The 13,851-nt window shown below is 43.0% G+C and overlaps 1 protein-coding gene across 2 annotated transcripts in view; it reads right to left on the reverse strand.

Moving 5' to 3' along the window:
* GRK4 (G protein-coupled receptor kinase 4) overlaps positions 1–13,851 on the reverse strand; it is a 191,639-nt gene that overhangs the window by 54,320 nt on the left and 123,468 nt on the right. For both annotated transcript variants that reach the window (XM_040419179.1, XM_040419178.1), the window contains exon 4: positions 6,730–6,807. In XM_040419179.1, the coding sequence (XP_040275113.1) occupies positions 6,730–6,807 (78 nt within the window). The remainder of the gene's footprint in view (positions 1–6,729; positions 6,808–13,851) is intronic.

Below are 13,851 nucleotides of genomic sequence, written 5' to 3' on the forward strand. Positions count from 1 at the left end.
TACATACAATGGGAAAAGCAATTGAAATGGTACATGTCAGGTCACCTTCTTCCATTGCTCCATGGTGTAGTTCTGCTGCTCACGAGCCCATTGTAGGCACTTTCAGCAGTAGACAGGGGTCAACTTGAGCACTCTGACAGATCTGAGGCTACGCGGCCCTATGCCCAGCAAGCTGTGATGTCCCATGTGTTCTATCGTATGGTAGCCAGCAATCTATGCTACAGTAGCCCTTCTGTGGGATTGGGTCAGGTGGGCTAGCCTGCACTCCCCAAATGCCAATGAACCTTGGGCGCCCATGACCTTGTCACTGGTTCACCGGCTTCCCTTCCTTGGACCACTTTTGGAAGATGCAAACTACCACACAGCAGGAACACACCCTACAAAACTTGCCATTTTGGAGATGATCTGACCCGGTCGTCTAGCCATCACAATTTGTCCCTTGCCAAAGTCCCTAAAATATTTAAAGGGGTTATCCCATGATTAATGTAAAAAATGGAAATCATATAGTACATGACAATCTCTTCCTAATAAAGCTAGAACCGGCCCTGTACCTCACATGGATCCAGAGATCTCCTTATTCATTGCTCTCCTAGATTTATATCAAGCTGACAGCTCAGGGGGAGTGTCTTTTCTGCTGCAGCTCAGGGGGCGTGTCCATGATCTCCCTATCACAGCTCAGGAGGCGTGTCTCTTCTGCTGCAGCTCTCCCTATCAAAGCTCAGGAGGAAGTTGAAGGATGAAACTGAGCATGTGCGGCCTTCTCAGTGAGCAGGACAAAGAAAAAAAACCAAAAAACAGCAGATGGCGCTATACAGATACATTCTATTGGATAACTCACTGGCTATACAAATTTTTTTATTACATGCAATTACAAAAGTATTCAGATGCAGGTGCTGGTTTGAAAACTGTAGAATATTTTTCAAGAGAAAACCCCTTTAAGTTTGTCTACTGTATTTTTCATGTTTCTGACAGCTGCGTGTTTTATCCTTGCAATCTCCAATGTCACTGGCAAAGGCTCTGCAAGAGAGACACAAAGATCTCCCTGAAGTGCAAAGGGTCCATATACTTTTCTCGGCCACGGTTCCTTCTACCACCGGCATCTGACCATAGCAGACTAGTCAGGTTACGTCTTCATTCGACATCACTCAGTTGAGTTTTTGTTGCCCTGATTGAACTGTAGTAACCAGCTGACAACCGACAACCATTCCAGCTCTCATTTTTAGAACACTTCAGAAAACAAATGGTTGCTATTGACGACTACTCCATTTTCTATTTGCGCTAGTTTTTTTATAAATCTCACTTCTGTGCAAAATGTGCAAAAATGATAACACAATCTACAACTTCACCTTCAGACCCATTCATCTAAAGACATGCATGGAGGAGTTCTTGCACCTTTTAAGCACTGCAATGAGTTTAGCTAATGCCACCAACACCACATCCAGGGGTGCACCACCTATGAGGCTAGGTGAGGCGATCGCCTCAGGCAGCAAAAAGGCTGGGCGCACCCCTGACTACATCATATGACAGAGTGAGGCTATCAATGATATCTCTACCCGGGAATCCTACTCGGGAAATGGCAGATGCCATCCACTAATTGCTGCTTCGAGCAAATGTAAAATTACATATCTACATTTGAGGTGCCGCAAATCGCGAAGTACCGGCTGAGTGATTACCGGTTTGTGATAGTGGAGCTGATGGCACTGGGGGATAGTGGAGCTGATGGCACTGGGGAATAGTGCAGCTGATGGCACTGGGGGATAGTGGAGCTGATGGCACTGGGGAATAGTGGAGCTGATGGCACTGAGGGATAGTGGAGCTGATGGCACTGGGGAATAGTGGAGCTGATGGCACTGGGGAATAGTGGAGCTGATGGCACTGGGGAATAGTGGAGCTGATGGCACTGGGAATAGTGGAGCTGATGGCACTGAGGGATAGTGGAGCTGATGGCACTGGGGGATAGTGGAGCTGATGGCACTGGGGAATAGTGGAGCTGATGGCACTGAGGAATAGTGGAGCTGATGGCACTGGGGAATAGTGGAGCTGATGGCACTGGGGAATAGTGGAGCTGATGGCACTGGGGAATAGTGGAGCTGATGGCACTGGGAATAGTGGAGCTGATGGCACTGGGGAATAGTGGAGCTGATGGCACTGGGGAATAGTGGAGCTGATGGCACTGGGGAATAGTGGGGCTGATGGCACTGGGAATAGTGGAGCTGATGGCACTGGGGAATAGTGGAGCTGATGGCACTGGGGGATAGTGGAGCTGATGGCACTGGGTGATAGTGGAGCTGATGGCACTGGGGGATAGTGGAGCTGATGGCACTGGGGGATAGTGGAGCTGATGGCACTGGGGGATAGTGGAGCTGATGGCACTGGGGGATAGTGGAGCTGATGACACTGGGGGATAGTGGAGCTAATGGCACTGGGGAATAGTGGAGCTGATGGCACTGGGGAATAGAGGAGCGGATGGCACTGGGGAATAGTGGAGCTGATGGCACTGGGGGATAGTGGAGCTGATGGCACTGGGGAATAGTGGAGCTGATGACACTGGGGGAAAGTGGAGCTAATGGCACTGGGGGGAACTGATGCACTTGGGCAGGGGGAACGAAGGGTGTTGCGGACTGATGGCAGGGGGTCTATTGAGTTTTTATAAAGAAAAACAGTCTATTAATTCATTTTTTATTATTAGATTACTCGATTAATCGTAAAAATAATCGGTAGAATACTCGATTTCAAAAATAATAGTTTACTGCCGCCCTAGTTTGGAGTAAGCGAAGTGCGTAGATTTTTTTTACACTCCTTGAAGAACATTTCCTCTATTTTTTCATAGTCACATAGTAAGATCTCTCTTCTATTCACCACTGTGAGTGGTGGCGGACATGGACAGGTGAGGGCTCCTGGACAAGAACAGTATGTGGGCACCTTGTTGCTCAACGTCTAATTGACCTGCATGCTGAAGAGCGGCCAGACCCTGCCGCCCGCAGTGAAGGGTCCCTGCTGGGGCTCCTTAAGTGCCTCCGAATTCTAGGGGTCACATCGGGACTCAAACTCTCAGGAGGAATGGACTTCCTGGCGCGCACCTTACCAACCTCTACTTGCGGCACCTCTGGCTCGCATCCCGCTATATGCGAGGACCTCTCCAGCCACTCGGTCCCATGCTGCTCGGCTGCCGCCCTAACTGCTGCCAACAACTGCTCCAGGGATGCCATGCTACAACTATCCAGGTACCCACTGCACTGAATAGACACACCCCTCCCCACTAGTTTATATATAGCCCGCCAAACCCTGCAACTTACCCCCCCTCATACAACCAGACCCTGAACCTTAGCCTTTCATGTCTTCTAACTTCCCTCTAAGTCAAGCCGCACTTCGCTACGGCTGCGCCCCGGTCCATTGCTCTACGTACCACCACTCTGGTCCATCGGTTATGTCTGGTATTGCACCTAGCTGGAAGAAAGCAGCCGTTTGTCTAATCTCATACAACTTTAAAGGGTTTTCTGAGACCTTGCAACTGATGACCTATACTCTGGATATAGTAGGTCATCAGTATCTGATCGGTGGGGGTCCGACACCCGGAACCCCTGCCAATCAGCTGTTTGAGAAGGCAGCGGCATTCGCAGTACCCCTTTAACTACTATAGTTTTTTTTTATTGTAGACAAAATGCTGTTCAATGGATTGCACCCAAAGAAAAGATCCGCCTGAATGTCAATATTCAGATGAAAAAGGCAAAAACTTTCACTGTTTTATTGTTCTTCTTGGAGAATATTTATTTGATGAATACAAGTGCCGGAGTAAGGACATCATATTAGCTGGAGTGGAATGTGCTTCAGTTTACAATATGGTATTTCCATACTTATATTTTTGACCCTGGGCGCACGCAATTACATCTCCAATTACCACCATAGATAATATATTATCCAAATGCCACACTTAAAAAAAATCGTTTGCATTTTAGAAGGAAAAACATATAATCTACACACCTACCACAATCGGCATTTTCTTAGTAATTTGTCTTTTGGGTAATAGTTTGTGAGCTTTGATTCCGAGCCAAACAAAAACACACTCAAAATTAATTTCCTGTTGCTGTTGTACTTGGCTAAAGACATCTGGTAAGCATTTCGAAGGACTTGGAGGGTGGATTATAGAAGAGAGCCACAACTTTCCACAAAGCAGAGGGCAAAGAGTGGTCTAAGAACGCTCCGACATAAACACATCAGCGCGTGGTCAAATTATATATGTTACAGTATATACACACACTAAATATACACAAGGGAAGGGGGCTCTGGGGCCCTAAACTGGGACTGGCGAAGTCACCGCAGCCACCTCGATGATGTCATTTCATATTACACATACAGCAAACTTACTACTCGAGCGACAAAAGTCATTGGTGGAGTGTTAGGCCTACTGTTGGCCCCCATCATATGGACCCCAAAAGAATGACTTAGGTGCCCCCTCAGAAGCATGACCTGCAAGAGCTTTTCAAAGGAACTAAGCTTACCAAGAATTTTATTTACAAATACATGGCCAAGTTTTGTGGGGGAATTGTATTTCATCTTTGGACATTATTGATCATAACAGCGACTCATCTTGGGTAGCACTGTCACCCTGGTGGGGTGTTAGGTCTACTGTTGGTCCCTGTCATATGGATGACACAAAAAAAATACCTGTGTGCCCCCTCAGAAGCATGACCTGCAAGAGCTTTTCAAAGGACTTCCCAAGAAGTTTTTTGGGGAAATGGTAATTCATCTTTGGAAATTATTGAACAGAACAGTGACTCATCTTGGGTAACACTGTCACCTTGGAGCCTGGGTTTGAATCCAACTAAGGAGAGCATCTGCATTGAATAAGGACTGTAAGCCCTGTTGGGGACAGGAGCAAATGCTGGTGACAACAACCTCTGTTTAGCATTGTGGAATATGTTGGCACTATATTCAAATAATCTACTGGAATGGTTTCTCCATAAAATGTTTTGCTGGAGTCTCATTGATGCAGCTTCAGGTTCATTAGCAAATTTTTGGGTGACAACAGTGGTTATTCAGACCTCTGGAGTAGTTGTTCCTCCTCTACTTGGACCTGTTCCTAAACACAGGTATAATTTCTTTTAAAAAAAATTGGGTACTAAAATCTGAAGTAAAAAAAACTATATACTGTATATTTTAACCTTTTAGCATACGTCTGGATATCCTTGCCTCATTTTGTGTTTTAGGAGCAGCGCCAACAGAAGTTGACATTTTTTTCTCTTGGATCGAGCACATTTGATGGGCTTTTTCAGTTCAGGTTGTGAAGTCTGAGGCACAATCTAAGAACCAATTAATGACCCTACCATATGTTAGTGCACTAGTGCCCTCAACAGCAAATAAATACTACTTGAGACTTGTGAGTCACCTCCTCAAGATTGTTCACGGGATTCCTCAAACCACACAGTAGCAGACATGACAGCTGGGCATCAATAAACACCTTCTGGTACTTCCAGCTTGTGGTAGAGTAAAACCACTGACCTCCCAGTCAATGTCAAAGGCAAAAGCCTTGGTATTTTGATGTTGCAAAAGATGAAATCAGCACTGCTAGGCCAAATATGTCACAACCAGTTTACTTGTTGTGTTCTTCAGACCTAGATTGCAAAGGAGATATCAGTGCAAAAGTGTCCACCATCAAATCGATGGAAGTTAAAGGAACCTACAGATGTAGTCAGCATGATTTTGACACCAGCAGCATCAGAATGGTCAATTTAACGCAATTTGGTGTATTATTGTAATGTACTTTTCATGCGCTAAGCCCGTTAAAATATTGGTAGCTAAATATGCTTAAGTCCCCTCAGTCCTTGGAAGTCAGTGGTCATGTTCACAGGACTGCTTAAAAGTTACGGCCATATGTAATCAACAGTGAAAAAAAAACCACTAAAATTAAAGAAACCCTAAACTTTTAGCTCCTCTACATTTGGACAACTGTTTTGGACAACTTTTTGAAATATCACAAAAAAGGCCGCTGGACTTCATGGACAAACACAAATGCACACAAAGACCTAGCCCTTCTCCATCCTGTCTTTTTCTGCACATCGGCATGGCAGCCCTCATTGAACTCGGGAGATAGTAATGCGAAATCATCATCTTAGAGTTTCCATTGGAAAACAAATTCTTGGATGGAAAATGGGTGGCTCAACACTGTGCATTAGCTTAATTTATTTGCAGGGTGCACAGTTCATTCCTTTCAGTAAGGACAGAGCAGATTTGAATTTCTGTAGTCCTTTACTTTCTCCCTTCTGTGAGAGAGAGAGTTAAAATTGCAAGCTGTCTGTAGAGTAGCTAACAGAGTTATGGTATTACTGAAGGCTGGACATGGATTCAAGCAGACAGTCAGTCTCACTCTCTGCCATGTGAATGGGGTGTGATCTCGGCTGTCTACTAACAGTGGAAAGAGTAATGTGAGCAAGTAGGCTTGTACAGTGACCGTGACTGGGCTGCAGCTCCACTGTATCTGGTGCAAAGCAGACAATGAGCTGTAGAGAAGTCTACAACTCAAATGGCTCAGCTTTAAAGAAAATTGATCTACTGTAAGAGCATTGAAGTTTTTATTTATATTTTTTGCTAACAGTAAGGCTTTTAAAAAAAAATACCCTCTGGTATTATAAAATAGTATATTATGGTTGATATCAGTACTTCAAAATATGATCAAAATGAGATAGAGACTACATAAAAGTATATGTGTTGGCTAATTCAAAAGTTACTTACCCCGTTATTGAAGTAGGTATACAAAATCTTGAGACCATGATCTTTGCGCTTCTCATCTGAGGCCACCTCATATTCTGTCTAATAAAGAGAAATATTAAGGTTTATGAGTTGAAACCAATAACGATCAAAGAAAAAAAGAAACACAATAAAGAGATTACAGACAATACATTCTTCTGTAAAAAGAAAAGAAAACAAAATCGTTTAATAAACACCCATTATTCTTCTTGGTAGAAGTTAAAAGAGAACAAGATTGCTCACCACCTACAAGACTCTGTTCTCATATGCTGAACACCTGCAAAACTGAGGTGTCTGTAACATATTCCAGGCCAACACATGGCTGTGCTGGACTTGATTTAGATTAGAAGGCTAAATATTGCTTGCCATATATGTATACAATCCATCTATTGTAGAACAGGCGTACTGGAGAGACACAAAAATCCAAGTGTAGGATTAAAGGAAATCTGTCACCAATTTTATGTTGTCCTAACTAAGGGCAACATAAACTAGTGATGGGTCCCCTTGGGTCATTTTCTTTAACCACCTCCCATCTCGCTAACGCTGAAAGGCGTGATTGCTGCGGCGCTGCCAGGTCACACTAACGCCGAGATTTCCTGTGAACGCGCGCACACAGGAGCGCGGGTTCACAGGAACCGGAGGTAAACGAGCTGATCTACAGCCTGCCAGCGGCGATCGTTCGCTGGCAGGCTGTAGATGCGATTTTTTTAACCCCTAAAAGGTATATTAGACGCTGTTTTGATAACCGCGTCTAATATACCTGCTACCTGGTCCTCTGGTGGTCCCTTTTGCTTGGATCGACCATCAGAGGACACAGGCAGCTCTGTAAAGTAGCACCAAACACCACTACACTACACTACACCCCCCCTGTCACTTATTAACCCCTGATCATCACCCCATATAGACTCCCTGATCACTCCCCTGTAAGGCTCCATTCAGACGTCCGTATGTGTTTTGCGGATCCGCAGATCCGCGGATCCACAAAACACATACGGACGTCTGAATGGAGCCTTACAGGGGGGTGATCACCCCATATAGACTCCCTGATCACCCCCCTGTCATTGATCACCCCCCTGTAAGGCTCCATTCAGACGTTCGTATGTGTTTTGCAGATCCACAAAACACATACGGGCGTCTGAATAGAGCCTTACAGGGGGGTGATCAATGACAGGGGGGTGATCAGGGAGTTTATATGGGGTGATCATCCCCTGTCATTGATCACCCCCCATGTAAAGCTCCATTCAGACGTCCGTATGTGTTTTGCGGATCCATGGATCCGCGGATCTGCAAAACACATACGGACGTGTGAATGGAGCCTTACAGGGGGGTGATCACCCCATATAGACTCCCTGATCACCCCCCTGTCATTGATCACCCCCCTGTAAGGCTCCATTTAGACGTCCGTATGTGTTTTGCGGATCCACGGATCCGCAAAACACGAACACCGCGGATCCGCAAAACACGGACACCGGCAATGTGCTTTCCGCATTTTGCGAATCCACACATTGCCAGAACTATATAGAAAATGCCTTTTCTTGTCCGCAATTGCGGACAAGAATAGGACATGTTCTATAGGCTCTACAAAAAAACGCGGTGTTCGCCCGATCAGGCCTGATCTTGTGCGCACATTTGCGTTCAGGCCGCCCCACCGCAGTGACAGAATTATTTTTTTCTGATCACTGCAAAAACACCGTAAAATCGCTGCGGCGCTATAAAGATCACTTTTGAGGGGCATGGTGAGTTCATAGAAGATTTTTTATTTTTTTGGCACAATTTAGTGGAAATTGATTTTTATTTTTTATTTTTTCTTACAAAGTCTCATATTGCACTAATTTGTGACAAAAAATAAAATCTCACATGAACTCACCATACCCCTCACGGAATCCAAATGCGTAAAATTTTTTAGACATTTATATTCCAGACTTCTCACGCTTTAGGGCCCCTAAAATGCCAGGGCAGTATAAATACCCCACAAGTGACCCCATTTTGGAAAGTAGACACCCCAAGGTATTGCGTGAGGGGCATGGCGAGTTCATGTAAAATTACATTTTTTGTCACAAGTTAGTGGAATATGAGACTTTGTAAGAAAATAATAAAAATATAAAAAAATAATCATTTTCCGCTAACTTGTGCCAAAAAACAAAATATTCTAGGAACTCGCCATGCCCCTCACGGAATACCTTGGGGTGTCTTCTTTCCAAAATGGGGTCACATGTGGGGTATTTATACTGCCCTGGCATTTTAGGGGACCTAAAGCGTGAGAAGAAGTCTGGAATCCAAATGTCTAAAAATGCCCTCCTAAAAGGTACTCCTTGGAATTTGGGCCCCTTTACGCACCTTGGCTGCAAAAAAGTGTCACTCATGTGGTATCGCCGTGCTCACGAGAAGTGGGCAATGTGTTTTGGGGTGTCTTTTTACATATACCCATGCTGGGTGAGAGAAATATCTCTCTAAAATGACAACTTTGTATAAAAAAAATAATGGGAAAAGTTGACATTTAGAGAGATATTTCTCTCACCCAGCATGGGTATATGTAAAAATACACCCCAAAACACATTGCCCTACTTCTCCTGAGTACAGCGATACCACATGTGTGACACCTTTTTGCAGCCAAGGTGCGTAAAGGGGCCCAAATTCCAAGGAGTACCTTTTAGGAGGGTATTTTTAGACATTTGGATTCCAGACTTCTTCTGACGCTTTAGGTCCCCTAAAATGCCAGGGCAGTATAAATACCCCACATGTGACCCCATTTTGGAAAGAAGACACCCCAAGGTATTCCGTGAGGGGCATGGTGAGTTCATAGAACTTTTTATTTGTTGTCACAAGTTAGCGGAAAATGAGACTTTGTAAGGAAAAATAAATAAATAAAAAATCATCATTTTCCGCTAACTTGTGACAAAAAATAAAAAGTTCTATGAACTCACTATGCCCATCAGCTAATACCTTAGGGTGTCTACTTCCTGAAATTGGGTCATTTGTGGGGGTTTTCTTCTGTCTGGGCATTGTAGAACCTCAGGAAACATGACAGGTGCTCAGAAAGTCAGAGCTGCTTCAAAAAGCGGAAAATCACATTTTTGTATCATAGTTTGTAAACGCTATAACTTTTACCCAAACCATTTTTTTTACCCAAACATTTTTTTTTATCAAAGACATGTAGAACAATAAATTTTGAGAAAAATTTATATAGAAATGTAGTTTTTTTTTTTAATTTTTACAACTGAAAGTGAAAAATGTAATTTTTTTGCAAAGATTTCGGAAAATTTCAATTAATAACAAAAAAAGTAAAAATGGCAGCAGCAATGAAATACCACCAAATGAAAGCTCTATTAGTGAGAAGAAAAGGAGGTAAAATTCATTTGGGTGGTAAGTTGCATGACCGAGCAATAAACCGTTAAAGTTGTGGAGTGCCGATTTGTAAAAAAGGGCCTGGTCACTAGGGGGGTATAAACCTGTGGTCCTTAAGTGGTTAATTGCCATTTTGCTGAAATCTTGTATTGTACAGATCCGGCACACGCTGATGAGTCTCGAATACTCATAAGCTCCTGATTTTCTCCACCCCCTTCTGCTGATTCAGCAGAGAAAGCCAGAAGCTCATGAATATCAGGACTTGTTGGCATGTGTTGGAGCTGTTAGAACCTAGCAGTATAAAACTGGTGACAGAACACTCCTCAGCACTTGTGTCTGTCAGTACAACTCAGAGGAAAACCCCCATGGGCCATCAAAGAATATATCAGTACAGGAATGAAGCTATGCTGACAAATGAGAACAAGTGAAGAGAGCAGCATCCTGGACACACAGATCTCACATTTAGATTTCAAGTCCACCCGAGAATAGACAAACTAGGAGCATGTTTTAAACTGAATATCATGGCGTCTGAACATAAGTGAAAAAGTACAGACAGCAGCCTAAAACACTTTGTGCAACTTTTTAACTTAAAATTACAACTAACATATGTCAAATCATTTTTTTCATGTCCAATGTATCCCGGCCCTAACCTTTACGTTTTGGACAATCCCTTTTTCTTAGAAGAGTCCACTGGCAAGAAGATCAAAACAGAAATCCTAGCCACTGGGACTATCAGAAATTAGCTGTAAACGACTGTTCTATCAGTAAGTGTGCAATTTCAGTTTTTGTCCACCAAAGGCAAATTGAGGGAACTAAACTGCAGACTGCTAGTTACACTGACGAGCAAAAGGTAACAATGTTTGGAACTTTTGACTTTCAGGCTCCATATTTCACCATCCACTACAGCTTCAAACGAGAGACTAACATCATTTTTATAGACAATCATCTTGGCTATCTCATACATAAATTGGACTTGTAACAATTTAGCATATGATTAGTTATGCAGATACTTGTCATGTAACTGCATTGTTACTGTTTTGCTCCTGGCGGTGGAACAATCTTTTTCTTCTTGTATATTACAAATTACAACCTGTTCTCACATTCCCTAATAGCTCAGTGTGTTATTAGGTTGAGTCCCAAGTAAAAGATCGCTGGTCCGAATCGAGGAGCAGCCATGAAGAAGATTTCCCAAGAAAAGAGAAACAGCAGTAGAAGATTGGAAACGGGTGATTTGGAGGAATGAGAGTAAAGTCAATACACTGGGCTCTGATGGGTGCAAATGGGTCTGGAAGAAACAAAGAAAAAGGAGGCTAATGGATTGAGAAATTGATGGAACTGTCAAGTTTGGTGGAGAAAGCCTGATGATATGCGGTTGTTTCAGAGCCAAATGCATTGGATACCTGACCAGGATCGATGGTGGTCTCAATGCTGAGCTGTATGTCAGTATCCTACAAGATGAGCTACACTTGTGCACTCAAGTACTATGGGTATGAAAAGGACGACATAGTGTCCCAGCAGGACAACAATCAGAGGCATACGTCGAAATTGCTGAAGAAATGGTTCAATGACAATGAAGTAGAGGTCCTGGATTGGCCCCCACAGTCCCCAGACCTCAACCCAATCAAACACTTGTGGGTAGAGTTGAAGAAAAAGCTGTATTCGTACCCAAGTGAGTCGACCAGTATGCACCAACGTGTAGAAGAGACCTGGGAACAGATTTCGGTCAAGACATGCCTGAATCTGATCGAGAGCATGCCCAGAAGGATCAGGCAGTGTTGAAAGCAAAAGGTGGATTAACAATATAATAATAAAATATTTTTACAAAACAGTAACAATGCAGTTACATGACAAGACTCTGCATAAATAATTATATGCTAAATAGTTGCAAGTCCAATTTATGTTAGATTGTCTATAAAATGATGGTAGTCTCATGGGCGAAGCTGTAGTGGATGGTGAGATATGGAGCCTGAAAGTCAAAAGTTCAAAACATTGCTACCCTTTTGCTCGTCAGTGTATAAGCTCAGAGGATCCTAACACAATACTGAAAAATGGGTTTTCTAAGCAAGATAAACCCTACTACCCACTTCAGCCATCTCCATGGAATTACTAGCACTAGTCCAGTGATGATATTTTCTGATTAACAAAATTATCTGTGCCTTCTTTTGGGAATTTTTTCATAGATAAATGTTTTTTTGAGGAAACGTTGAAGCAGTGTTTAAGAAATGCCCCCAAAAAATGTGCACAGAGGCCAAACTCCTGGAGGACATCCAGTCCTGAGTTGATGGGAACACATAAGACTAAGCATAATTAAAATTTCTTGACTAAATCTACAAAAGCTAATAAACATATGTTGAATCATTAAATAACAGTTCGAGAAATGTTTACGCAGCTCAATGACTTAATGGAGGTGAAACTAAAGAACTGACTGGCCCTAGTGCAAAGATCTCAATGGTCAACTTCAGCACACAGGAATCCATGTGGAAAGGAGAAGAAAAGTCCTATATCACTTAGATCAGGGATGGCCAACCTGCGGCTCTCCAGCTGTTGCAAAACTACAACTCCCAGCATGCAAAGACTGCCTACAGCTATCAGCCTACAGCAGGGCATGGTGGGAATTGTAGTTTTACAACAGCTGGAGAGCCGCAGGTTGGCCATCCCTGACTTAGATCAAATAATAGATTGAAATAATGATTGGACATTGAAAGCATATCATCCACGGCCAAGATGTTTGTTTTAAATTTTATAGCATTTTCTGCAGCAGGTTTAATTTTTCAACTTTCAGAAACCCCTACAAGGCCGATGCCTAGCAAACCACACAGCAGAAAGAAGATGACAACATCAGAGTGCCTCACTCTTGTCATCTGTCAATCTAAGGACGTGTTGATGACGCATTGCTAGCAGTGCCACACTTGAGTGGAGTCAAAGGCCCATTGTGAGGCTCTCGAATCATTCAGGCTCTTCACTAATAATCCATGAAACATCAAGTATTTTCTCCAGAAAGTTGAATTAAGTTACAAATATAGAAAGTTATAGCCAAATACCATATTTGAAGTGTTAGTGTTTTTAGACAGACATCTGCTGAAGACAGCGTCGACACATTATTTGAAATGCTAAAGTTAGAGCTTCCAGTGTAAACATCTGACAGTAAAAGTATAAGTTGATTAATGTAGTCCATTTTTTTTAATCCTATCACAATCACTTGTATGATAGGTTGGGTCACTAAGCACACATACTTTCCAGGTGAATTTTTTTAATGGGATACAAAGCCAACTTCAACAGACAATTGTCACGGTCCCTAAGGTGACTGATGTCAGGAAATCAAGGAGATTGGCTGAGCGTGGAGGAATCTAACAGTCTCCTTGATTTCTCTTGATTCAGTGTTGATAGGGTTAATGACTACTTCCCTTTTCTCAGCTGAAGCTCAGTGGTCATCACTTCTACCCTTTATACTCAACCCACCCTTCTGACTATGCGGTTTATTGCTTTATTTGAGTTTGGCTGAGCTGGTGTGAGGTCGTCTCTGGTGTTCCTGTTCTTCCATCTCTACATAAGTTGAGTGTCGCGTTTGTTTGTATTTGTTATATTACCTGTTGTTGTATCTGGGCCTGAGACAGAGACTTCCATTCGTCCATCTGGGGAGGAATGGGTTGTCTCTGGTCCTATACTTATTCCAGGGCCTTATAGGGAGTTCAGGGCCTAGGTATCCTGCTTATGAATTTTCCTACCTTCAAGGTCTATTCATATATGCTTTAAAAGAAAATT

Source organism: Bufo bufo, chromosome 2, assembly GCF_905171765.1.
Source record: "Bufo bufo chromosome 2, aBufBuf1.1, whole genome shotgun sequence".
Taxonomy (NCBI): domain Eukaryota; kingdom Metazoa; phylum Chordata; class Amphibia; order Anura; family Bufonidae; genus Bufo; species Bufo bufo.